The following is a 25311-nucleotide window of genomic DNA, read 5'->3' on the forward strand; positions in this document are numbered from 1 at the left end:
TATATCGACCAGTAACTTTCTTCGATCTAGCCTCCATCCATGCCTTATCTTTTAATCCCTCTCTTCGACAAGATACATACATACAAACGCACACAGCCGTATCTATGTTTTGTATATAGGCTGGCCAGACTCGTGACGACGTCATGATGTTTCCGATGACCGTGACTTGATTCCGACCATCTCTTCCAAAACATCATAATGACGCACCATTGTCCACCGGCGCCACGCTGATCGACTCGACCTTGTCGGCAAGCATATACTGATTTCTGCTATTCTAGAAACGTGAATCTAGAAATGTTGCGGTGATTAATGCTAGTCACCGGAGCTCAGATCTGAAACAAATCGTCGATGATGATTAATGTTAGTCACCGGATCTCAGATCTGTTGCTGATTTTTGTATTCGCTGGAGGTTTTGGTCTCCGGAAGGTGGGCAGAAATAATGGTTGGATGTGGTGAATTTCATTTTTGATGGTGTTTTTGATTTTCCGATGGTGATTTTGTTTTGTAGTTGGTGGTTTTTCGGGTTTGGGGGTTGTAATGGTGGTTTGTAGATGGTGGTGGTGTGGTGATTTTAATTTTTAGACGTTGTTTTGGTTTCCTGGCGCTGATTTATTGTTTTCTGGTGGTGATTTTTTATTTTACGACGCTGATTTTTCATTTTTTGACGGTGATTTTCAGATTTGGGGGTGGTGGTGGTTTGTAAATGGTGGTGGTGTGGTGATTTTAATTTTCTGGCGTTGATTTTTGGTTTTCTGGCGGTAATTTTTAGTTTTCCGGTGGTGATTTTTAGTTTTCCGATGGTGAATTTATGTTTGCCGGTGGTGATTTTCTGGTGGTCGCCGGAGGTGGTGGTGGTCGCCGGAGGAGGTGGTGGTGGTCAGCAGTGGTTGAAGGTGATAAGTAGTTGAATTAAAAGAAGGTGAAATATTAAAATATTAAATGAATGATGAGAGATGAATATAATGTATTTAAATGAGTGGTTGAGATTAGATCTCATATCTCACCATAAGATTGGTTCTCCCTGGAGCATGACTCTATATATATATATATATATATATATATATATATATATATATATATATATATATATATATATATATAGGGTCTTACTCTGGTACAAACCACCTTAGCGTACAAACTACAAACTAAAATTAAAAAGTCTCTAAATCAAATCGAAATATAGCACATATGGTATGGAAATTGATCGTTGCGAGATGAACAAAAATACAGTGAAGTCGGATTTCAAAAAAAGTTCACCGATTAACGGGAAAATTCAAATTAAAAACGGAGGGGAATCTGCAGATCATGTGTGACAGAGTGTATATTAACTGGTGTGTGGTTGCCCCTGCGGGGCCATTGGATTAGATTCATCCAAGGGCTTATATTGAGTTTGTAGTTTGTACACTAACTTAGTTTGTATTTGAGCACTTCCCTATATATATATATATATATATATATATATATATATATATATATATATATATATATAGGGGTGGATACTGTGACAAACTTACAAACTTACAAATTTTCTGCGTTTAACAGATATATAATTTGAGCTCAGCATTTTTTTAACCTATTTTGTTGAACATCGACTAAAATTGTGTTTAAGAAGTACATAAACTAATTTTTGAATGTAAGAACTAAGGCTGTGTTCACTTCATGGAATGGAATGAGGGGAGAATGGAATGAAAAATTATATAATAGTTTTAAGGAGAAAGAAGAAAGTATGAGATAATGATGACAAAATATGAATGTAGTTAATTTGTTTGTGAGAAAGATTGTGAAGAAACATGATGTTGAAATGGAATGAGCATCCTTTCCAAAACATGTGGGTTAGAGTTATAGTTAAAATACTAAGAGCAAGTCCAACAATGTCCTAGCAAATGCCCTATAAATATAATAAAATAATGTGTCCTAGTGATTTAGGACATCATCTTCATATATCAACTCCAACAACATGCCTCATTATTGTGCCTTATTATTAAAATATTAATATATTTAAATTGTTATTGGAGGGAAATGAAAAGGAGAGAAGAGAGAGATGTAGTGGAATGGTAGGAAACTATTTTTTTATTGAATAGGGCATGCATATTGGTGCCTCAAAAATAAGGCAATTGTTACATGTCCTAGTGTTTTAAGGCACCACTAGGACATTGTTGGAGCATTGATTTGCTTCACATGCCTTATATTTTGATTTAGGACATTAATATAGGGCACTCTTGGACTTGCTCTAAGGTTGGAATGATTGAAAGAATGAAAGTTATATACATTTTCATTGATCAACACCATTTTAGAGTACAAAATTCATTTCATTCTCCCTCCATTCCATTCACTCCAAGTGAACACAATCTAAGTTAAACGTACTAGAGCATCTCCAAGGGACTAAAACCATTAGCTAAATTATCTACATGACATCTAGTTGGCATCAAGTTGGCATCTAATGTCACTATTTAGATATCTTGTAAAAAGTTAAGCACTCCAACCATTAACCCTTAGCAAAAAAATATAGATAACTAAAAATGGGGTTGATACATTTGTAAAACCTCTAAGATATTATGTATAATTTTAAATAATATAATTATACATAACACAATTGAAGTGGATCTAGGATCTTTTAGTTATAATTTTAGATGATTATCCATATATCATATTATAGTTAATAATTATACATAACACCCGTGGAGATGCTCTTGTATAACTAATATTTATGTTTTTAAACCTCATCCAAACCAAGGAGGTATAGTTTAAGTATCTTTATAGATATATTTAACATAATAATAATTAGCATTCTACATCCAATGTTGAACCCCAGTTACAAATGTGTTGAATGCGCGATTTATTTATGCGTTATTTTTAAAAATTGTGATATTTTTTAAAAAATTTTCAACATGAATACCTTCGATAACTAAGGATTAACACGAAGGAAGAATAAAAAAAAAGTTTATAAATTTGTAACTTAAAAAAGTTTTTATTTGATCCTATCCCTATATATATATATAGGCTCATGATCAAATAAAAACCACTCTTAAAATAAAAACTAGAAACCAATACAAGTTAACGATATTATCAATACAATTTAGTTATATTCTCTTTAGGATTTAGTGATCAGTGTTGCAAGAATTAATGAAAACTTGCAGAAACCGCCCAGAATCTCCATATATGTTCCAAAAACTGCTCAAATTTTTCAGATCTGTTCACGTTTTCGATTCAGATGGTGGTGACGACGGTGGAGATGGTGGAGGTGGAGGTGAAGGTGGAGATGGAGGAAGGATGATTGTAGCGAAGGTGTGGGCGATTTGAAATAAGGGGTTGGAGCGTTGCCGGAATAGTGGCGGCTCCGCCGCATTTTGAAGTTGAGCAGAGATGGAGAAAGAAGTATGAACGGGACCGAAGGAGGTTGAAGAAGCGACTAAGATGGGTTGGTGAAGATGGAGGTGGAGATTGTGTTGTTAGAGAAATAATGGAGGTGGAGATGAAGGGGCGGGCGGCATAAAGGTGGTGGTGGGTATGGAGGAGGTGACGACGGAGGTGGTGGCAGTGACGGATGTGGAGGTGGGGTTGGTGAAGATGGAGGTGGGGTTGGTGAAGATGGAGGTGTTTAAGAATTTAGTGGTATTTGTTATAGGATTTAGTGATATTTCAGCTTGGTTTTTAGTTTCTAGAATAAGAAGGTTTCTATTGGAGTAACACTCTATATATATATTTATCTCTACTTGAATTTTTTTAGCATATGGATACGTCACTTATCGAAACGAGACTGTTTATGCTAAATATATAGAGTATATTTGTAATTAGGTCCCGGTCTTCAGCATGATACGTGTTAAGTGCCGTGCTCTCAGGATTATAACTTGCTAAATATATTCAGTTGTTTTTAAACGCCAGATAATCATTTTAACCATCCAGTTTTTTTTAAAAAATGTTATAGTGTTAACACGTCCACACAACTTGGTTTAAATGGAATGGAGCGAGAATGAAATGAATTTTATACTCTAAAATGGTGTTAGATCAAAAAAATTGTATGCAATTCTCGTTCATTCAATCATTTCATTCTTATTATTTTCATATAATTCTAACCCACATCTCACATATTTTATTTTAGAAGGAATTTTCTATATCATATTTTCTTACAATTTTTATCACAAAAAATTTAAATGCATTCATATTTTGTCATCATTTTCTCATACTTTCTTCTTTCTCCGTAAAAGTTCTATATAATGTTTCCTTCCGAACACATACTAAAAAGTTGTTTACACCCTCGAACCAGAGAATAAGATACTAACAAGTCTAAACTTAATCAAATACTTGCTCTCATAACTCAATAGACTTGACTCTTTTAAAATACTTGGTCATTTGGTCCATAACAGATGTACATGTTTCTAGGACTTTGATCAGTTTACAAAGCCCAAGAGACACAATTCCGAACCTACTCACAGTATTAAATTATGAGACTTGATGAATGATGATTACAAATAAAGAAATAGGTTTGCGGTTTGGGCTTGCCCTTGAGCACACTAGGCAAAAGGTGTGTAAATAAATCAATACCTTCTAGACCTGACCAAAAAAACAAAAAAAAAAAAAAGAATTCAATACCTTCTAGCCCAACAAACTAATGAGCCATACAGCTACAAGCCTACAAGTCTCAGAACTGACTTGTCAAAAAAAGTGTATCCTTTAGTTCCATTCGCTATTGAACTCCAAGATCCATAACCGGCCTAAACACTACCAAACATATCAATAACCATATTACCATCACTGATGCACTGATCTTGCTGGATACAACTAGAGTGATAATTTATACTGATAATAACACAAGATAATTTCAACAAAGATGCAAGAAATTTGAAGTTGTCCAAATTAACCCACTAGTTGGATTGCATTTACCCTGCAAATAAGTGCAAAAGTTAAACGACAAGACAATCTACCCTCATCATAGGCATCACATACTTGCAGAAGTTCATTAGCATCAGGGATCCACAAAGTAAAAGCCTAATCTTAAACTCCCGGGAGCCCCTGGAATTTTGTTAGTTTCAGAATTGCCTAAAATGTATATTTAGGAATTCCACAACCTAGAAGGATCATCCCCCGCGCATATGTGCACCTAATTCCCCAAACTGATCATCAGCTTCTACAGTGTCATCTGACAGGCGAACTGCATCAAGCTTTTGTTTCAGGATATCAATAGCATTAAGCACCAACTGCGAAGCTTTGATTGCACCAGTGGACTCAACAGTGAAGATAAAGCTGTCTTCTTTTGCATATATTTCTATGAGTCCTGGTTTTCCCATAGCTTCTGCTTTCTTAAGCACTTCATCATCATAGGCGTAAGCCTCTGAATCAACTATCTTAACCTGAGACCAGAAAAGCAAATGATTTTTTTTTTTTTATTATATAGTAGGAGCAATTTATAAATTTTCGGCAACAGTGTCAGCTTGAGTATTATGTTTCCAAGAAAATGAAGTGAACTTCAGATGACCAAAAGATAACACGATATATAAATAATCTTCACACCCAAAATTGATTGAACATTCTTTAAAACAAATTTACTAGCTATATCACCATTTGTATAAGCTCCCATACATATCTACTTAAATATTAAGATGCAGTATGGCATGCAATAAAAATAACTCTTCGAAGTGTTTGTTGTTAATTCTTTTTAGGTAACCCACTAACTATAGATCAACTTTGGTCACTTCCATCTTACTGGAGAAGTGCACTAATTTATTACTTACCAACTTGAATATGAGAATCCACTATAGCGTGGAGCAAGTATAACTCTGCCAAGTGTTTGTTATATTTTTTTCCCCTCAAAGAGTTTAGTCACTCCACACTAATTTCGTATGACACTAGACCTCACTCTCCCAGCTATTGATATCTCCAGCCTCTTACATTTCTAAAGCATCCGTTGTGGGATACAAAATGAGAATAGCATAACTCCTATAAACAAGTAATGACCATTAGGCTGATGGCACTGAGTATAAACCAAAACCAAACAGGTTCTAGTGTTAAGTAACAGTTTAAGAAAAACATGGTTGTATTAGGACACATAAAAACAAAATAAAGTGTGTTACTGTGGTTAGCATCATGACATTATCTTCTAGGATAAACCCAGGGTGTTAATTACCATACAGAGATACATTTACTTCAAATCACGGTGTGTGTGAACAGATCCACCACCCATATAACTACAGACATGACTGGAAATTAGCTGTCCACCATTATTTCAACTAGACACAAAAACGCTGTAGAAAATAGAATTGGAAGAATTTCAAACCTGTTGAGTTTCATCATCAATTTCAAAGACTTTGGTTGGGCTGCTATCAACAAAACTTTGTTTCTCGGCCAGTGTTAAACTCTCCATCATCTCTTGATTAATATGAATGGCAGGTTCATACATAAAAGTGACTGTTGCAGCAGGTGACCACTTTGCATGATCTTTCCCAATTCCTTTTCGGGCAATTGCCCTCAGCTTCAGTTCTTGTCCACGGCGTAGCTTCACAATAATTATTCCCCTAAATAATACAAGTAGTTGCCCATTCATACAAGCATTCTAGTCAAATTTATAATTATTTAACATGCACATTCTCTTTAGATGATAATAACACTCTAACTCAAAACCAATTACTATATAAACAAATTAAACTTATAACTAATACACAGTGTTTTACATGCAGGAACAAAGCGGGTAACAAGGTATGAAGATTCTCACAAACGCAGTAACAAGGTATAAAGATTCTTGCAAACAAGCTTCTTGTAGAGACGCACCATTTATTATATTGTGACGTTGATGCTTGAGAAACAAATCAAAATATATATGCCAACATACTGAACAAATAAAATAAAAATTTGCATATATACCATCCAATCTATCTACGTCCCTTATATACAAGGTAAAATATATATTGAATTATCAATGACAATGTGAAGAAGCACATAATACATGTATTCATAACCTTCTCCTTTTTTCATTTTCACATTCCTCAAAAATTGACTTACAAATAAACCTCAAAAGGGCATTTCCTCTACTTTATCAACCAACCAACATTCTTTACCTCTAAATAACACTTAAAAGGCTCAGTTTGCTATTCTTTGGAAATCCCGCAACTGCAAAGTTAAAAATTTATGGCCATCTAGTTGGAAGAAATAAAACTAGGCGGTAACAACATAAATTTAATTACTATTTTGTATGGAAGAATGCTTGATTCTTATCCCCCCGTCCCTTTCCTCCATATTTATACCAGAGAATAATGTCATAATTTGGGGATAAATCCCTCAAATCCTATCTCTACTCATATTCTTCGCAAGGCTCTCATAGCAAAATTTGCATTATTTTTTACTCTTCCATCTTGTATCCTCTCTTACGCCTTCAACTTATCCAATTTATCCCCTTCCACAGCATAAATGTAATAACAGCCTAAACATAACCAAAATATACACTAATTTACACCCAATTTACCCACTATTTAAACCCTAACCCCAAAAAATTAGTAACCCCAAAAAAATAGCTACATGCATTTCTTTAAATTTAACCTATACACAAAAAAACCACATTTTTATACTAGGGAGTAAGAAATTGACCTAGTCTCGGAGTTCTCATAGCCCGAAGCATCCGAAAAATCGACAGGGACAACCGTGTAATCAGAGCTATGCAAATCCTTACTAGTGACATCCAAAGTCTGATCCCCAAGACACTTAGCCCTCAAATGAAACTCCACAGAGCAAAACTCACACTGCCCATCCCCATCACACGCATCGCAATCACGAGAGAAACGCATGCTCATAGCGCGTTCACTGGTCAGCGGGATGAGGCCGAGACGGTGGGCGATGAATTCGTCGTTGAGAACGGTGGAGTTGATTTCGATTTCGACGAGGTCGATTGCGACGGTGGGGACCTCGGAGATCATCACGCGCCGGAGCGCGTTGGCGATGCTGGCGTCGGTGTTGCGCAGCTCGAACTTGGCGTAGTCGTCTTTGAGCTCGCGGATTTTGACGGTGGGGAAACGTTGGTATGATGCGACTCCGTCCATCTGTGTGTTTGGCGGTTCAAATGTGGGTGAGTTTTAGGGTTTATAAATTAGGGGTAACTGAGATGAACATGAGGATTGCTATTTGCTTGTAGTGTTGAGAAGTGACTTTAACATTATTGTATCGTATGATTTGGTTTTATACTTTTATTTATCGTAACGTAATAATTTTATTTAATTATATATTCTAAATCCGTCCTCAAAAAATATTTACCCACCAGAGTAAGAAAATTTCAGCCCCTTGTTTTTTTTCCTTCCCGAGATCTGAGAAGATTTCCAACTTCAAAATATTAATTATGTCACGGCTGAAGGGATCCACCTCAGGTAATACAAGTAAATTTTTAAATAGTTAAATTTAATCAAATAAATAGAAATTTAGAGTTATTATTTATGTTTTCTAATTTTTTTATTATAATTTATTATTTTAGAGGAATTTTTTATGGAGATCGCTATTTCATCGGAGACCTTGGAGACCACATATGTTCTCCAATTAAAATACTATAAATATATTTTTTTGTAAAATATGTTCTATAAATATCATGTATTCATCAAAATTTTTGAAGATCATCTCTGTTTAATAAGTAGATAATGTATGTTCTGCAAGTTGAATAAATGTTCTGTAATTTAAACATATTTCATAGAACAAAGCATTTTGTAATGTTCCACATGTAAAATTTATATGATGTTCAAGATTTTAAATGAAATAATGATTTCGTAGAACATGAGTTGCAAAACTATAGGTTTTGCAATGTTTTTATGAATTATTTTATTTGCAGAACATACGTGGTCTCCAGGTTTCCGAAAAAAATGTGATATTCATTGAACTTAACTCTTTTATTTTATTCATAAAAGGTAGAAAGAATTATATTCGTACTTGGTAAGATAATAATTATCCTGAGAAATGAAAATCCCCAAATTCACAAAAACATTATTATGTTATAGTAAATTTATCAATTCTCATCGTAATGTGATTTTTATAGAAAAGACGTTATCATCATGATATCATCTAAATAGAGTATTGGTAATATCTGTGTGATTTTATAATAAAATCGAAATCAAAATTAAATATCTTCAATATCATATTTATTGGCTTGATTATGGTTCAAAATTTCTATTCGAGTAGGTTCTATTTCATCAAAAAACCGTATCACACAAAAATATATAACAAAAAATCTTACTTGATTCATAAGATATTAAGCTACTTCAGTGTTTTCAGACTTGAGCTGTCGTTGCTCTTGGGATATATTAGATCACAAAAAATCACTCATTCACTCTATGAATATTTGAATATAAGCCGAATGTGAATTTCTTTTTTCTGAAAAGGTAACGCTTGGAACTTAGAACCAAGACAAATGAAGATTTTTCTTGCTGGTCACTGGCAAGTCCCAGCACATGTTTTTTTTTTTTAAAAAAAAGCCCAATACATGGAGTCAATTACTAATCCTGAACTTATGGGGAAGCAGTGTAGTAGTATCAGCTGATGATAGACCGGAAATTATGTTATGTTGCACAGACACACTAGAAAACTTAAGCATATAGTAAACTATCACTGCAAACATCCAAGTCAAGAGTATAGCCAGCAATCAGCATCAAAATTATCCGCAACCATATATATATCCTGCTGCATCAGCATGAGTACCAGGACTCCAGGAGGGAGTAGTAACTTACACTTAAACTTGAATCATGAGAAGTGATGTAATTGAAGCTCGTTTATAATTTATGGACGAGGAAACACAGAAACAAGCAAAGATCATTGTATGCTCAGACAACAGAAGAAATGATTTAGTTCCAGAGCCAAATATCATATTTCGAGAGGATTCTGGTAAGTGCGAATAATAAGTCTCTCTATTAGAAAACCTCCACAAATCACCCACCTGCAGGCAGTCTTGTCAAGTCTTGCTATATTGATAGGTCGGAGTGTCGGACTCCCCACTAACAATCTTGCCTGTTAGTAGGAAGGTCATGATCAGTGGCATCAATGTGTGGCTATATAGGAAACAATTATAAAGTTTTTTGAAAAAAATAATTAATTTTAAGTGTTAATGTGGAGCTTGGATGCAATAACTTTTCTATATTCAAAAATTGATACATTCATTTACAGTGAAGATAGGGGTGGTGTAGTGCCAGTGATGACAACAAGTAATGCCATAGACTATCTTCAGACATCAGGTAAAGCATATTGGTACCCCTGGTAAACTCAAAGCCAAACAGGTCCGATCAATACTCTCTATGTTAATCCAGTCTCACCATATAAAAATGGCAATGAAGAAAGGGCAACAACGCCAATAGTATTCTACTAAATCTTTCTATTTTTACAATTCTAAGTAAAAGAGGGTAAATGTACACTAACACATTCTCCAGTCTACCATGATTCGATTATGACTCATAAGACTTTTATTCCTATAACACAGCGGGGAGTTAAATCTCAGCACATGTTTTCTCTTTGTTATTTTCTTTTCTTTTAGAGTTACGAAGCTTTTAATCCGTGAAATTCTTTATGGGACAGTAATATGCAGTTAAAGTCACCTTACTAGTAAGAAGCTCAGGGAGATGCAATAGACAATAGTGATCTCACTTATAATGGAATTCCACTCATATACGTGCTGCATCATGTGCAAAAACTTCACAATAACCTCACTGGATGTATAGAGAAAAACGCATGCTTTATTTGGTGCCTCCAGAGGGTTCGTCACATATACCAATTAGGTAGCATAACTTTTGTATCTATTTTGCTCTAGTACTCTAGTCATCATTGAATTTTTGTCTTATAAACAAGTGCTTAACGGTTTTTAATGTTGGTTTTGCCAAGATTTTTACAACTTACAAGCATTTAATCTTTCCTGGTACTTCGACCAAATCCCTACTTCTCCATCAGCTTATGACGGGGTAATATACCAGAAATAAACTTAGTTTTTCTACTATCAGCAAATATAGTACATCTTTTGTACATTCAACACAAATTAAAAGACGATAACTTTAAAATTAGGCAGCAAAAAATAAAAGAGAAGGATATATTCAGTGAAAATTTCAGAATAGTTGAATATGTTTTTTGTTGTGCATTACATATGTCAGATTCATACCTAGGCAGATAAAAAGTACAATGAACTTTGAGAATCATAGTGACTAGTATAAGACAAACAGACAACTAGTAATGCATTAACAGCTAAGAATTACTAACAATTTTCAAAGACACATCTTCTTAGTCATGCACAGATTCTCCTCTTCATATTTCCTCTTCCCTAACTTGCTGATATCTTCAACTAGTCCCTGTTCTTGATCAGAAGTCAGCAACTCGGCTATCCAGTCCATATCAAAGCTAGGATGTTCATCTCGACATGATTATCAATATTAGGGACACCATTATCAATTGCAAACACATCTAATGTTAAACACTCGGTGCCCTTACTGTTGACACCAACACAGCTATTTATCTCTGACCAGATATTCCATCCAAATAAACCCCAAGTCCTCTCTTGAGATTCTCATTGTTTTGTCCTTTGTTTTCATCTTCGCCGCAACTTTTAGAAACATGATCAGCACCTTGGAACCCAATTTCAGTATAGGTTCCTTGTCAGAATCAAAAGTGATCTTACAAAGAACAACATCACCAGAACCAAGAGCAGATTTGAGACCCTTATTAATCCCACATAACTGAGTACTCATATTATAATGTAAATAAATTATAATATATCTAATTTTATTTTTTATTTTATTATAAATAAGTGTTAACCAGAATCGGGGCAATAAATATTATATAAAATATTATGTTATAAAATTCTACATACGCTTTTTTTATCTATTACAAATGTGAAAGATGTGGAACTTGAAGTGTATCATAATTTCTCTTATTCAGGAAAAATATCATGAATTATGTCCAAAAGGAAAAGAAAATGTCCAAACAGGATTTATTTTTTAAACTTTCTTATTCTATTTTGAAGACTCTTACCACCTTGTTAACAACTTTTAAAGTCTAGAAACCTTCACCTTACAAAAAAAAAAAAATCTAGAAACCTTCAAAGACATTTTAAAAGTTAAAAATTCCCCCATCACTACTTAATCTTAAAAAAATTCCTACTGCTTACATTTTATTAACAAAATATTTGTTTTGCTCAGAAACATTTACTGGTTATAGTTAAAATATAAATATAATATGAATAAAAATAGATATAAATGAAAATTTTAAGGGTTACTATTGTTCCCTCCACAAATTTGGCCTAAAGGGCCGTGGGGCGATCATGATTCAAATAAATCTAGATTCATATCCAAATTCCAGATCTATATGGCTTTATCTAAATTACAAAATAAAATGGCAGTAAAGAGGATAATAGTAATTTTTGTAAGACAACTACAAACTTGAAACTATTAAAAATTAAGAACTTGAAAACAACACTTTATTATTATGTATTGAAACTTTATAAATATGCACAAGAACACCCCCATGCCACGTTTGCACAAAATACACAATCTTAACAATGCAGCATCAGAGTAAACTACACTTTATTTGAACTTAGGATGAAAGGAACTAGTTTGGCCCCCAAGGCTTTGAAGAACTGTTAAACATGGGAGCACCGACTAGATTTACATCAGTAAAAAAGGAATGGATCCCTTGCCATCAACCAATCTCGTCCAGAAGCACTCACAAAAAAAGCATCATTTCATGAGAATACATCTTATAGGAGATCCCTCAGCACCCACCAATCGTAGTGGCAAGCAATGGACATTATATATTCCAGCTTTCACACCATCTAATTTTAGGCCTTCAACTAGAATGACCTCCTGCATCAATTCCAGCAGAGTTAGTGTTTTGGTACAATGTATTATTCTAGCTAAGTCTTTGCAGTTCTATATGCAGTTCTATACTACGACAGCTGACAGAAGCAAGTGATCACCCAACGAATGGACGAGCTCAAAGGGGGGAGGATAGAGAGGGGGGCAAGAACCATGCTTTCAGAGAAGTGGCGGATGCCATCTACTGAACTTAACTGTATGCATGAACATATAAAAGACAAAAGACCAGATGCATTGAAGATAATAGCGACTCATTTGATCAAGTGATCAATAACAATGGGTCTGTGACATGCTTATTAGCCAACACACAGACTAGCTATAAAACATAAAGAAGATTTCAACTTGATAGTTTAAGAAAGAAGAGATCGTGACAGGAAGCATAAGAGAAGCCCCACTTTGATCAATAAAGGGAAAATTCGGTCAATTAATCATCATAGCTATCACAAAGTATGGCCTTTTTCTCTTATTCTTTACTTTGTTTTAAGGCTTTCATCATAGCCATCACGAAGTATGGCCTTTTTCTATTATTCTTTACTTCGATCTATAGTGTACAATTAGTAATACACTGAAGCAGAAGATCATTAACCCTGTGTATATATTAAGAAAGTTGGAAATGCATCCAGGTACACTTTTCAGTGGCCACAGAACCTAATAACAAATGAAGCCCTTCAGGGGCTCATGGACTGAAGTCATAAAGAGGGTACCAACGTTTTCATCTTTGTTCAGCATTTGGAAGTTGTATATATTGTTTCCGTGGTGACTAGCCCATGACTTAAGATGAAAAGCCAGGTGAAGCTTTAAATTATGAAGGCTTGGAGGCTGGCATCTCTTAGAGGGATCAAGGAGTTCAGAATTTTAAGATAGTTCAGTGATAATGGACTCTATCATATCTTTAATTGTAAGGCAGCTCACTCTAGTGGATGCAATAAATATTTTACGTTTTGGTTCCAAAATTTGATTCTAGTGGTATTGTTTTGTTGCAGTCTTGGTTGTTTAGTTATGGTTAGGACTTGGCTGGTGTTACCCCTGTGCATCATGGAGTTTCTGCATTTTCTTCGCCATGATTGGGTCTTCCACCTTTCATTTCAATTATTGTCTCTGTTTATCAGAACATATACACTACGGGAAAATAGAGATATTTGCACACATGTGATCTAGAAGCACTGAGTTTAAAGTGACTATCCTGTAGCATAGAAATACAATCATTGTTTATAGGGGCATGTATTTTGGCATTTGCATATATTTAATTCAATGCAATATACAGGGCCCTGGGAATTCAAATGCATGGGCAAACAGGAGGGCTCAAGGAGCCTCACCACTAGGCATATAGAAATCTAAACAAGATTATGTATGATTTTCTAGTCCACAAAAGTAAATACTGCCAGCAAGTAGACCTCTGCCCATTGACGATGATAAGTGAAGTAATATTCAAAACTTGGACTTCGAAATTTTCTAAAAGAAAGGAAAAACAGTTCTTACTCTTCCTTCAAAGAAAACAAGGTGAGCAGGAACCAAATCATCATCGGCAGCAACAGATAAATAATCAATCCCTGTATTCAAGAACATTAGAATTACGTCAGTACAGCAGTAACACCACTCTTCTTGCAACTGAGATACCACTGTGTTTTGAGTATTGGAATTGTTAACAGGAAGATGCATCTACTACATGCATGACTTAAATTTCTTAAAATTAGTAGGTTTAGATGATTTTACTGTGAATCTGTGAGGGTGAAAAGATACCAAAGGGACAAGATAGAATGACAGACATCTTTACTTACCAACTAATTTTATGTCAGTGTTATCCACCAGCCATTGTGCCCCATCCTTCATGAACCCTACATAGCTAGAGTCAAACTCCTCCTTCCACATCAGGCCCCTGAAACAAGGGGAAAAGTATAAAATATAGGGCTTCAAAATTTCACCAAGTCCATATAATCAAATAAACTGAATTAAATGGTCAGTCCAATTTGAAGGAAGTTACATATAGGAACCTGGGAAAGATCAGAATTACATCTCTTGCGATTATTTTCCTACCCGAACTATGGTTAGGTGTGCAATTTGAACTATTAAATCATATTATAGAATAATATTCCACTAATGTATCCATCTAAACAAAAGCTTAAAGAGACTAATAATATATACATCTAACAGATTCTAAATTTAAAAAAGATACTGAAAAAACAACTTTAACGTTCAATGCAAATCTACATGTTTTACTATTCCTAAAATGATACATACCAAAACACTTTCATAACATCACTATGACATTTCAGATACAAAATACACATGGCATTATCTACAAATATACTCCCTCCTTCCCATATTAATAGTCCACTTTGTCAAGAAAAAATTTCCCATATTATTTGTCCATTTTCTTTGTCCAATACAAATTATAACAAGTTTCAATGTTAACATTTACTAGTTCACACAATTTTCATTATTTACAATGCAAACTATGTTGACTTTTAACCAAAATGAATGAAAACTTAGTAGTATATTTGTATAACCAATGCATGGCAATGATAACAACATATCACATTTAATACTTCTTAATTTGTGTGATTTGTGCAAAGTGAACAATTAAAATGGGAAGGAGGGAGTAATCTTTAGATATAAACAAAAGATATGAGGATCACATACCTGTCGGTGTTTAATGTTCTAAAAAGTACCCGCCTTACTCCTTTGGGGATATTTAAGGACTTCATGACTTTAGCTATGACATGACACAAAAATTTATGTTATTCGGAAAGTTATAAAACAGTAGATACAGTAGCACAAAATTTGCGTTAAATCAGTCAAACTAAAAACTTTAACATGTAAATTAGTTCCTTCGACCTCCATTTGAACTTATTAGATCACTCAGTTCAGTCGTTTTAAGTTTTATCATCATCCAAGTCTAAAGATATTTTACTACACATGTGCTTGTTGCCTCAAACTAATATTGGATTAGGTTTCTGGCTCCATGGTTGTAAAATTGTAGATACGCTGATCTGAAGGTCATTAAGATCAAGAATATTTTCTCAGCAACATGAATCCGGCTTTTCCCAAGAGGACCACAAAATAGTTGGATACTCAAGTGACTGATCATTAAATATAAAGATTGAATGCTGGCAATGAGAAGTTAATAATTGTCCATTGAGCCTATTGTTTAACAGAGAGAAACAATGTTTCATTGTGGCTTTATCTGCATCTTTCATCCACGTCCATGATTTTAGTTGCTAACCGGTACTTTGCATTTGTAAAGGCAAGAGATGTTGTAGCCTTGTAGGCTATAGGTGTGTTGTATGGTTAGAAGCCTAAATTACACTGTTTTTATGGTTTTCAACTTTTGCATCCTAATATCAGTCTGTATCCAGATTCAATTGAAAATTATATATAGCACTTGTACAAAGCTTAAATAAGCATCTCGCCGCTAGGTGGAAATAACCAGGTAATAGTGAAACTCAAATCAAGAAATATATTTTCCTAGAAAACATTTAATTGTAGGTACCTGTTATATTCGAATCTCTTGGAACATCAACCAACAACGCAGGACCTGTGAATATAAAGAAATAAGATCATCACAATTCATTAATTATATTAAATGTGTGTTATTCAAACTTCTTTACGATAGTAAAAAGCTGTATCGACATTAAAGAAAATAAAACAATTGAAGACTCGGAAGAACAATTGCATCTAGTATTCAGAGAAATTAGCACGAACCAGACAGTAAGATAAAGAATATATAATTTAAAGGTTATGTTTGTTTGATTGTTTTATTAATCCCTGGATTATTTGATGCCTCGTTTATCTCATGGACTAGATTTTAATCAATTTTGTAGTTCATTTCATGGGACTGAAGGTAACAACAAATAGAGTGGGATTATAAAGTCTCAGGAAATGAACTATACACTGATCAGAACTAGTCCAATAAATATTCTAAAGGATTAAGTATTGACCAGGGTTTAAAGTTTACTACGAACAAACATATATTAAGAGCCACGACTTTTTTAGCGTCTTATATATAATTAAAGAGATCATGGAAGTCCAATAAATCAACCAGAAATCAACCTGCCCACCATCCTCTCACCCCTCACAGAAATCATATATTCTAAACTATGGGTAGTGTCAACTATCAGCTATTTCTTCTCAGTACCATAGAATCATCATTATTCTCTTATAATAACCTATGGTATTAGCTATTATGCTATACAGGACAAAACTTCGCTACTTCGCCCAACATTTTAAAGATATAAGTTTAGAGATGTAACAAAATGAAACCTTACAGCGACTATTACAAAGCTTACAAGTACAAGTACTCCTATCAAGATGAAGTACTCTTAAACTTTCCCCACACAAAACGAAGTGAACCCTCACGAGCTTTTAGCATCCGAAACCCTGAAATTCTCCCATCATAAATAAAAGTACCACTTTAAACTACTTGATACAAATGTATCTGGAATTCAAAGACACTGTTAGACACAAAACAGAATGATGAATAATCTATAATCCCTAACATCTATCCGTAAGGAAGCATCTCCTATCCAGTAGGTCAAACTTTCCCCTTCATACAATTTCCAAATTCCAATTCTTTCTTCTTTGAGTTTTATTAACTTAGTGGAGAGAAAATGATCTGAAAGAAACCTGGATGAATTTTTCTTCTGAATCAGAAGAAATTGATCAACTCTATGACAAAGCAGCCTACGTGGACGAGGACCATAGTCTATAGCTACAAAAATCATACAAATTCAAACTTATACACCAGAACATAGTATAATCAAGTCTTAAACAGTAAATAAATCAGATAATTTCAACTTGTTGCTTGCCCTTTCATCATAGTATAATAATTCAACAGGAACACTCAGGCAGGTGCTCAAGTGCTCAAACATAAGCAAATATAAAGTTTAAGCAAATAGTAGAAAGTACCATTGAGAACATCCAAGTCAAGAGTATCAACATCAAAGCCAGCATCAAAATAATCAGCAACCATATGTCCTGGTGCATCAACATGAGTACCAGAATGAAGAGGTAACTTCATAACTGAGAAATTATAAAGTGACCCATTTCTCATATCTGAAGATAGTTTAAGAAAATCAACAAGCCCATCTGGATGCCCACTAAGTGTCTTTGGTGTGAATTTGTGTGTAATATCAATGATTCTACCATTCCCATAAATTTCTCTTCTGATTGGTTGTAAAGTTTCAGTCTTTTTAAAACAAGAAGCTTCATCATCTTGATATGGAGATGGGTATGCTTCATCTAGTGATGAAACAGATACAGGAAATAATATAGTTGCAAGAACTTGAAAGAAAACTAGTAAAATCAACGGAGCCCTCATGTTTGTTTAACTTGCCAAAACCAAAGGGGATTTCTTTTTTCCTTCCTTTAATACTAGTAGTATTGTTTTCTGCAGACAGTCAGACACAGTTACTCCCTGGCTCCGTTGATTATTGTACGGTGCACATTTGTCTTAACACACTTGTTAAATATGTTTTTCTAAATAATCTTTTTGTAAAATAAAAAATTTGCGTTTAAATTTTTAATTACAAAATTATATTTTGAAGAATTCTTAAAATATGTGTTAAGTAATGTAAAAAAGCAGTGTAAAAATAAATGAGACGAGGAGAATTTTAATCGACTCATTGCCGGAACTCTTTTTTTTCTAAATTTTTTAATATTAAGAAATTAAATTAAGTTTTATTCTTATTAAACCGACTCTTTTTATTTTGATCAGCTGCAATTTAAATTTTGATTCAACAGTGTTTTCGAATCGGAACAAAAGGTGGGTTTCGATTCTAACTAGTATAAATTTTGATTCAAATTCAGATTGGAATAAATTTTTTAAATAACAAAAAGTATATATTTTCATGAGCCCGGCAAATTGATATTCTTTGACAAACAAGATGGAAGATAGTAAAATATTAATATTCTTTATTTGTATTAGTTCAAGTCAAACAAGATGCAAGATAGTATTTAGCAAAATAAAAATAAAAATGCAAGATAGTAAAATATTAATGTTCTCTGTTTGTATTAGTTTGTTCTGATGATTTAATAAAATTTTATATATGCTTGAATAAGTTAATACTGCATTTTCAAATTATTCACTACCAGAAATTATATTTAGGTTGTATCTTGGATCTTTATCTATAACAAGTTCATATCCTTTATTCTTTTTAAAACAAAAAAATTAAAATTATTTGGCATTATTCTGAAAAATGAATGATCCAAGAATCAACAGATGATATATTGATCTATCAATGGATGCACGAGGAGACGAGTGTCAAAATATAATTATATGAAATCATGTCTTACAAGTGAAGACTCATTAAATAACAACGAATCAACGGATGCTGAATAATGAAAAAACAAGATACTATGAGAGATTGAACGCCCATCACCAAGTACACTGTAGCCTTACCACAGTCTTTGAAGAACCGTTGAAACATGGAACTCATAAGACTTTCATCAGTTAATAAGAAATCTCATGCTCTATCAACAAATCTCCGCCAGAAGCAACGCCTCAGAAGAGTTGCATCATTTTATAAGAATGCATCTTATAGGAGATCCCTCTGCACCCACCAATCTTAGTGGCAAGCAGTGGATATTATATAATCCGGCTTTCACATCATCTAGTTTTAAGCCTTCAACTAGAATGATTTCCTGAATCACAGTTCCAGCAGGGTTAGTGTTTGATACTATACCGTATCTAGCAAAGCTTTTTATAATTCCATATTACAAGAGAGAAAATCTAGTGAATTCATTGTCACGGAACAAATATAAGAAAAATGACCAGGGGCATAGAACATAATAACAATTATATCATTGAAGTGATAACTATGGGAACTATGAGTCTGTCAGACACTTATTAGTCACCCACCCAGACCAGCTAAGGAATACATTTAAGATCACAACTTAACAAATGTAAGAAAAATAAGAGATATGTAATGGGAGGCTTAACAGAAGCCCTCTTTAATAATAACAGAGAAAGAAATCGCTCACTCGTCATAGCAAAGTATGGCCCCTTTTCTGTTATTCTTACTTCATCTGTAAGGCTACAGAGTGCGGTTAGTCATCCATTGAACCAAAAGATTATAACCCTTGTTCCAATACAAGGAAAGATGAACAAATTTAGTTGCGAATGATCAAGTTACACAAGCTTGGTTGGCCAGAGAAACTGATAAGATGGTTCCAAAGTTATTACGACAACATGTCACTAGGTTATTGCCAATGAAAAATATGTCACTACCCAAGTGCACTTGACAGAGGAGCTTGAGAAGCAGATTACAATGGAGATGAATAAGCCCCTTGATGAACTGAATCATGGAGAGATTATTAAGCTATACGTATTTGCACAGCATTTGAAAGTTAACGCAGATGTAGTTGTCGAGGTAAAACATCCATTTGATGTGACTAGTAACAGAACTGCAATAATAGCTTTAGAACATAATGGATCGGAGACCTGAATCTCTAAGAGAGTCAGAGAGATCCAGTATTTCCAGATGTTCAAAATCACTGTTACAGGAAACATGAACTGCATCACATGACTCTGTGGGATGCATTAAGTACTCTACCTACTTTATGTTAATGGTATCTTTTTGGTTGCTTAGATATTATGGTCAGGACTCCGCTGGTGTTGCCCCAGTGCTTCAAGGAGATTCTGCATTGCCTTCGCCTCTATTAGGACTTGTTCTTCCACCTATTATTTCCAGTATAATTTCTGTTTATATATAATATAAACTCCTGAAAAACATGAAGATGTTTTCACACAAAATGTAATGTAGAAGCACGGAGATCAGGAGTGAAGAACCTGTGGCTGAGAAGAATACGATTATCATTTTCCGGGGTACGTAGTAGCAGTCTTTTCATATTTTTCAATTTAATGGACTAGATAGCCGTATCGGGGGGAGTGGGGATTTGAAGCCATGGCCTTTTGGCCTCGCGGAAGGGGGGATTGGGAGAAGCAGATGTGTAAATAGGTGTATATAGTTTTAAACAATGTTATGCATGAAGTTCTAGTCCAAGAAAAGGTGAAGATTTCTAGCATGCAGACCTTTAAATTATAGAGCTCTCAGCTCTGACATCGATAATATCTAAGGCAAAAGGAAGTTTTAAAACTTAGCTTTAAAGGTTTCGTAAAAGAAAGGAACAATATCCTTACTCTTCCTTCAAGGAATACGACGTGAGCAGGAATCGCATCATCAGCAGCAGCAACAGATAAATAATCAGTCCCTGGATCCCAGAACAAAAGAATTGCATTAGTGCACCTGTCACACCACTCTTTTTGCAATTGTCACACCATAATCTTACTAATACATACGGATTACATCATTAGCAGAAATATATTTCTCTCGAGCATTATATGAGACAAAGGCACAAGCCACAGAATATTGCAACTCAGATATGCAAGGATTAGATGATTTTATTATTAGCACAAACATATACAGAGTGACAAGATGAATTGATGCCATCTTTACATACCAACAAGTTTTATGTCAGTGTTATCCACTAGCCACTGTGCCCCATCCTTCATGAAACCCACAAAGCTTGAGTCAAACTCCTCCTTCCACATTAGTCCCCTAAAAAAGGGAGAAATTTTAAAAAATCGTGCCTGATAATTTGTATTATAACTGAAGTTCAAATTATGAAAAAGACTAAACAAATGGCCAGTTCAGTCTAAAGGGATATACATGTAAGGAACCTAGGGCTTAGCTAAGCCATAGTTACATTTCATATATCAACTATTTTCCTACCTAATATGTGGTTTGGTGTGCCCACTTTTAACATTAGCATATAAATCATAACATGACACTATTGTATACAGTCAAACAAGAACTTGAAAAGAATACTAATATATACATCGAACAGAATCAAAATTTACAAAAAAATTTTAAGAAATAGCAAGATGAAAAGGAAAAAAAAAAAAAAAGTTCTAATGTTTATTGCAAATGTGCATGTTCCACTGATCATTAGATGATGCAAGCGACACTTTCAGAATAAAATGGTACGATCTCAGATACAACATCACCACAGCATTATCTACCAATATATAAACATAAATTATGGCAATCACATACCTGTCGGTGTTTAGTGTTCTAAAAAGTACACGCCTAACTCCTTTGGGGATATTTAAGGACTTCATAACTTCAGCTAAGACAAATCACAAAAGGTTCTGTTAATTTAGAAACTAATAAAATAGTAGATACAGTAAACATAAAATAATAATGGCTAGTTTACATATACACTCCTATTAAAGGTTAGGCTTTATCAGTGAACTGAACTTTGAAACTTGTATGGTACTTTCTCTGATTCAATATTACTAGATCACTCAGTTCAGGGGTTTGAAGTTTTGAACATCATCAAAGATGTATTACTACCACAAAATACAGACAATTGCACATGTTGCCGTGAATTGAAATTATAGTGGGTATCTAGATATGTGCTGCAAATTATAGTTACCCTGAATAGAAGGTAATGGAGTTCATAGTAATCCTCTCAGCAACATGAATTAGGCTTTCCCAAGAGGACCATAAATTTGTTGGATGTTCTTGGGAAAATTGACCAAACATAAGATATAAAAATAAAAGGGTGGCAATTAGAATCGTATAGTTTTTAGTGGAGCTTATTCTTTGAAGGAGAGAGAATACTGTCTTCAAGCATTCCAGAATACAAAAGGAAACTGAAATATTACAACCAATAACCAATCAACATTCAACAGTTGGTGAATAATTGAACATTTGCTCCATAATGACAAGTCGTCAATTGAATTTAGGGGCATAATATAGAACCAAAATTGTGGCTTTATCTGTACCTCACACACAATTCCATGATTTCAGCAGCTAAACAGTTTTTTCTAATCGTAAAGGCTAGGATGTTGTAGCATTGTAGGCTTATAGGAGTATAAAATGGTCAGAACCCAATTTGCACTGCATTTATGGTTTTTTACTTCTGTATCCCAATATCAGTTTGTATATCCAGATATAAGTGAAAATGATGCTTAACAATTGGAAAAACCTAAGAAGCTCATATAAGTAATCTAAATGTTTTCAAGTTGGAAATAACTAAGAACATTGATACTCAACATATATATAGCCCCAAAAAAAATTATCTGTGGATGCTTCAGATCAAATAGTAATCTAGATGACATAAAAGGGGGTACCTGTTATATTTGAATCTCTTGGAACATCAACTAACAAACCAGGACCTGTGAAAAATTACAAAATCTGTAATTTGGAGAGCTTTCTCAATACCAGGAAATCATCAAACTTCTCATACAATTTATAACCTATGCTATAATGGACAAAAACTTCACCCAACATTTCAAAAACATGAACTCAGAGATTTATCAAACTAAGGTACTCTGAGATCTCCCCAACTTAAGTAGCAAAACCCTAGGAATTTAAGCATTTAAAGACTCTAAATTCTTCCAGTAAATCACCAACAATTAGAAGTGGATGCCATTTAATCAGTATACATAAATTTATCTTGGATTAAAAACTACTGTAGGAAAACCAGAAAGGATGATAAAAAAAAAATCAATAATCTCTAGCTATTTAATTAAAGAGAGCCTGATGCTCTCATTCTATCCAGTAGGTCAAACTTTCCTCCTTCAGTTCCAGTTCTTTCTTATGCGAGTTTTATTTTTTAAAAGCGAACATATTGGGTAGAAAACTCGGATAAATATATTCTCTAAATTACAAAAAGTTAAGCTGAACAAAGATTTTAACTATAATTCATAGGCTTAGTTGCTGATTTGAATGGATAAGGGACTCAACGTTGTACAGTGCATAAGGTTGCTCGAACAGGGTGAAGCATCCGAGCCAACAAAGAAGATCAGTTACAAATGAAGGGACAAGTCCATTTACACCGAAACAGTCATCACATACTGATGCAGGACAGATCACAGAAAGATGGATTTTGATATTAAAAAACAGACTATGATACAGATCATATGACATTAGAAGAATAATTAATCGATATTATTCCCAATGAAATTTAAGTTGAAGACTAAGATAGTATATGAAGGATAAAAAGTTTGTAAAGTGGATAGAAACCTAACGGACTGAGGCTCATAAACGATTGGACTCATTATAAATAAACTGCACTAAATATATCTAAACTAACGAATATTATATACATAAAACCTCTTCAATTTCGTTTCTCATCACATTCTCAACAGTTTGACACCTAAATGTAAAAATATTCCTCTTTGCACGTAAGTCCTAACATAATGACCCTTTCACCACACCGTATTCGCGACATCCCACACTCCAAATCAATCCCAGAATTTGCTCACCATTCAGTATTACAAACACTTGGACACCGTTTCGACATACAAATCTCCAAATGAGGAACAACCTAGATATCGAGGTACCACTCCAAAGCCTTGATCGTTGCCTATAAATAGCCCAAGGAATAAAATACAGGGGTAATTGTAATTTTTTACACACTCCTACACATATATTGATGTACCACCCCCGGCCAGCATTGTTTTGCTATACCAATGCAGCAGCTACACTACAATTGCGACAACAAGAACAGGAGAAAGAGGACTGTGCCAGAATAGGCCTTATAAAAAAAAATTATATAATTCAAAGATATAAGCTAGAACATAGTAGAATTCTATCAAACCGTAATCAAAAATCGTATAATTTAACCTTGTTGCTTGCCTAATCATTATGTAATTATTCAAAACACAAACACACATACACAATGTATATTAGAAAGCTTGAGAAAATAGTGAAGTACCATTGAGCACATCTAAGTCAAGAGTATCAACATCAAAGCCAGCATCAAAATAATCAGCAATCATATGCCCTGGTGCATCAACATGAGTACCGGCATGAAGAGGTAACTTCATAACTGAGAAATTATAAAGTGACCCATTCCTCATATTTGAAGATAGTGTCAGTAAATCTACAAGCTTAATTGGATGCCCACAAAGTGTCTTTTGTGTCAATCTATGTGTAATATCAATAATTCTACCATTCCCATAAATTTCTCTTCTGATTGGTTGTAAAGTTTGGGTCTTTTCAAAACAAGAAGCTTCATCATCATCACATGGAGATGGGTATGCTTCATTTGGTAATGAAATAGATACAGAAAATAATATAGTTGCAAGAAGTTGAGTGTACACTAACAAGGTCAATAAAACCCTCATGTTTGTGTGACTTGCCAAACCCAGAGGGGGATTTCTCTTGTAAAATCAGCTATAGATAGCATATATTTTTTGCAGTCACATCACAGTCACTTTCTTATCTTTTTCTACGCATTGTAAAAAGTGGTCTCAAATCATACTGTATTCGGAAAGGCAGGACTCGGGAGGGGTATTTATTCCATAAATTCATAATTTATTATTTTATATATTTAATTTAGAATAATAAATATACTAAAAGTTGGATGGCAAGATCCCGGACAAGTCATATGGTGGTCTTTCCTGGCCAATTGTCACCTGTTGCGGGCTTGCGGCACAATTTTTCCTGCAAAAAAAAATATATGACCGTCAAAATATCATCTTCAAAATAAA

General features: G+C 34.1%; 3 protein-coding genes across 4 annotated transcripts; all 3 read right to left on the reverse strand.

Annotated features, from left to right (window-relative positions):
• Positions 1-4770: 4770 nt before the first annotated feature.
• LOC108225767 (DNA-directed RNA polymerases II, IV and V subunit 3) lies at positions 4771-8141 on the reverse strand. Its single transcript, XM_017400717.2, has 3 exons — positions 7576-8141; positions 6272-6509; positions 4771-5348 (listed from the first exon to the last, which is right to left on the reverse strand). The coding sequence occupies exons 1-3, from the start codon at positions 8022-8024 to the stop codon at positions 5076-5078; spliced, it is 960 nt and encodes a 319-aa protein (XP_017256206.1). The 5' UTR covers positions 8025-8141; the 3' UTR covers positions 4771-5075.
• A 4257-nt stretch (positions 8142-12398) lies between these two features.
• LOC108225775 (cyclase-like protein 2) lies at positions 12399-18196 on the reverse strand. The gene is made up of 6 exons (XM_017400729.2): positions 17715-18196; positions 16300-16344; positions 15450-15522; positions 14588-14685; positions 14289-14359; positions 12399-12797 (listed from the first exon to the last, which is right to left on the reverse strand). The coding sequence occupies exons 1-6, from the start codon at positions 18124-18126 to the stop codon at positions 12672-12674; spliced, it is 825 nt and encodes a 274-aa protein (XP_017256218.1). The 5' UTR covers positions 18127-18196; the 3' UTR covers positions 12399-12671.
• Positions 18197-19064: 868 nt separating this feature from the next.
• Positions 19065-25049, reverse strand: LOC108225776 (cyclase-like protein 2). Of its 2 annotated transcripts, none has more exons than XM_017400731.2 (6): positions 24534-25049; positions 22945-22989; positions 21863-21935; positions 21267-21364; positions 20947-21017; positions 19065-19448 (listed from the first exon to the last, which is right to left on the reverse strand). In XM_017400731.2, exons 1-6 carry the CDS (start codon positions 24943-24945, stop codon positions 19323-19325), a joined length of 825 nt encoding a protein of 274 aa, XP_017256220.1. In that variant the 5' UTR covers positions 24946-25049; the 3' UTR covers positions 19065-19322. The 2 variants fall into 2 exon arrangements, with proteins under 2 accessions (XP_017256220.1, XP_063936380.1); XM_064080310.1 differs by lacking the exon at positions 19065-19448 and adding an exon at positions 20260-20484 and having other exon boundaries at positions 24534-25034.
• Between the last annotated feature and the right edge of the window lie 262 nt (positions 25050-25311).

This window comes from Daucus carota, chromosome 6 (genome assembly GCF_001625215.2).
Source record: "Daucus carota subsp. sativus chromosome 6, DH1 v3.0, whole genome shotgun sequence".
NCBI lineage: Eukaryota > Viridiplantae > Streptophyta > Magnoliopsida > Apiales > Apiaceae > Daucus > Daucus carota.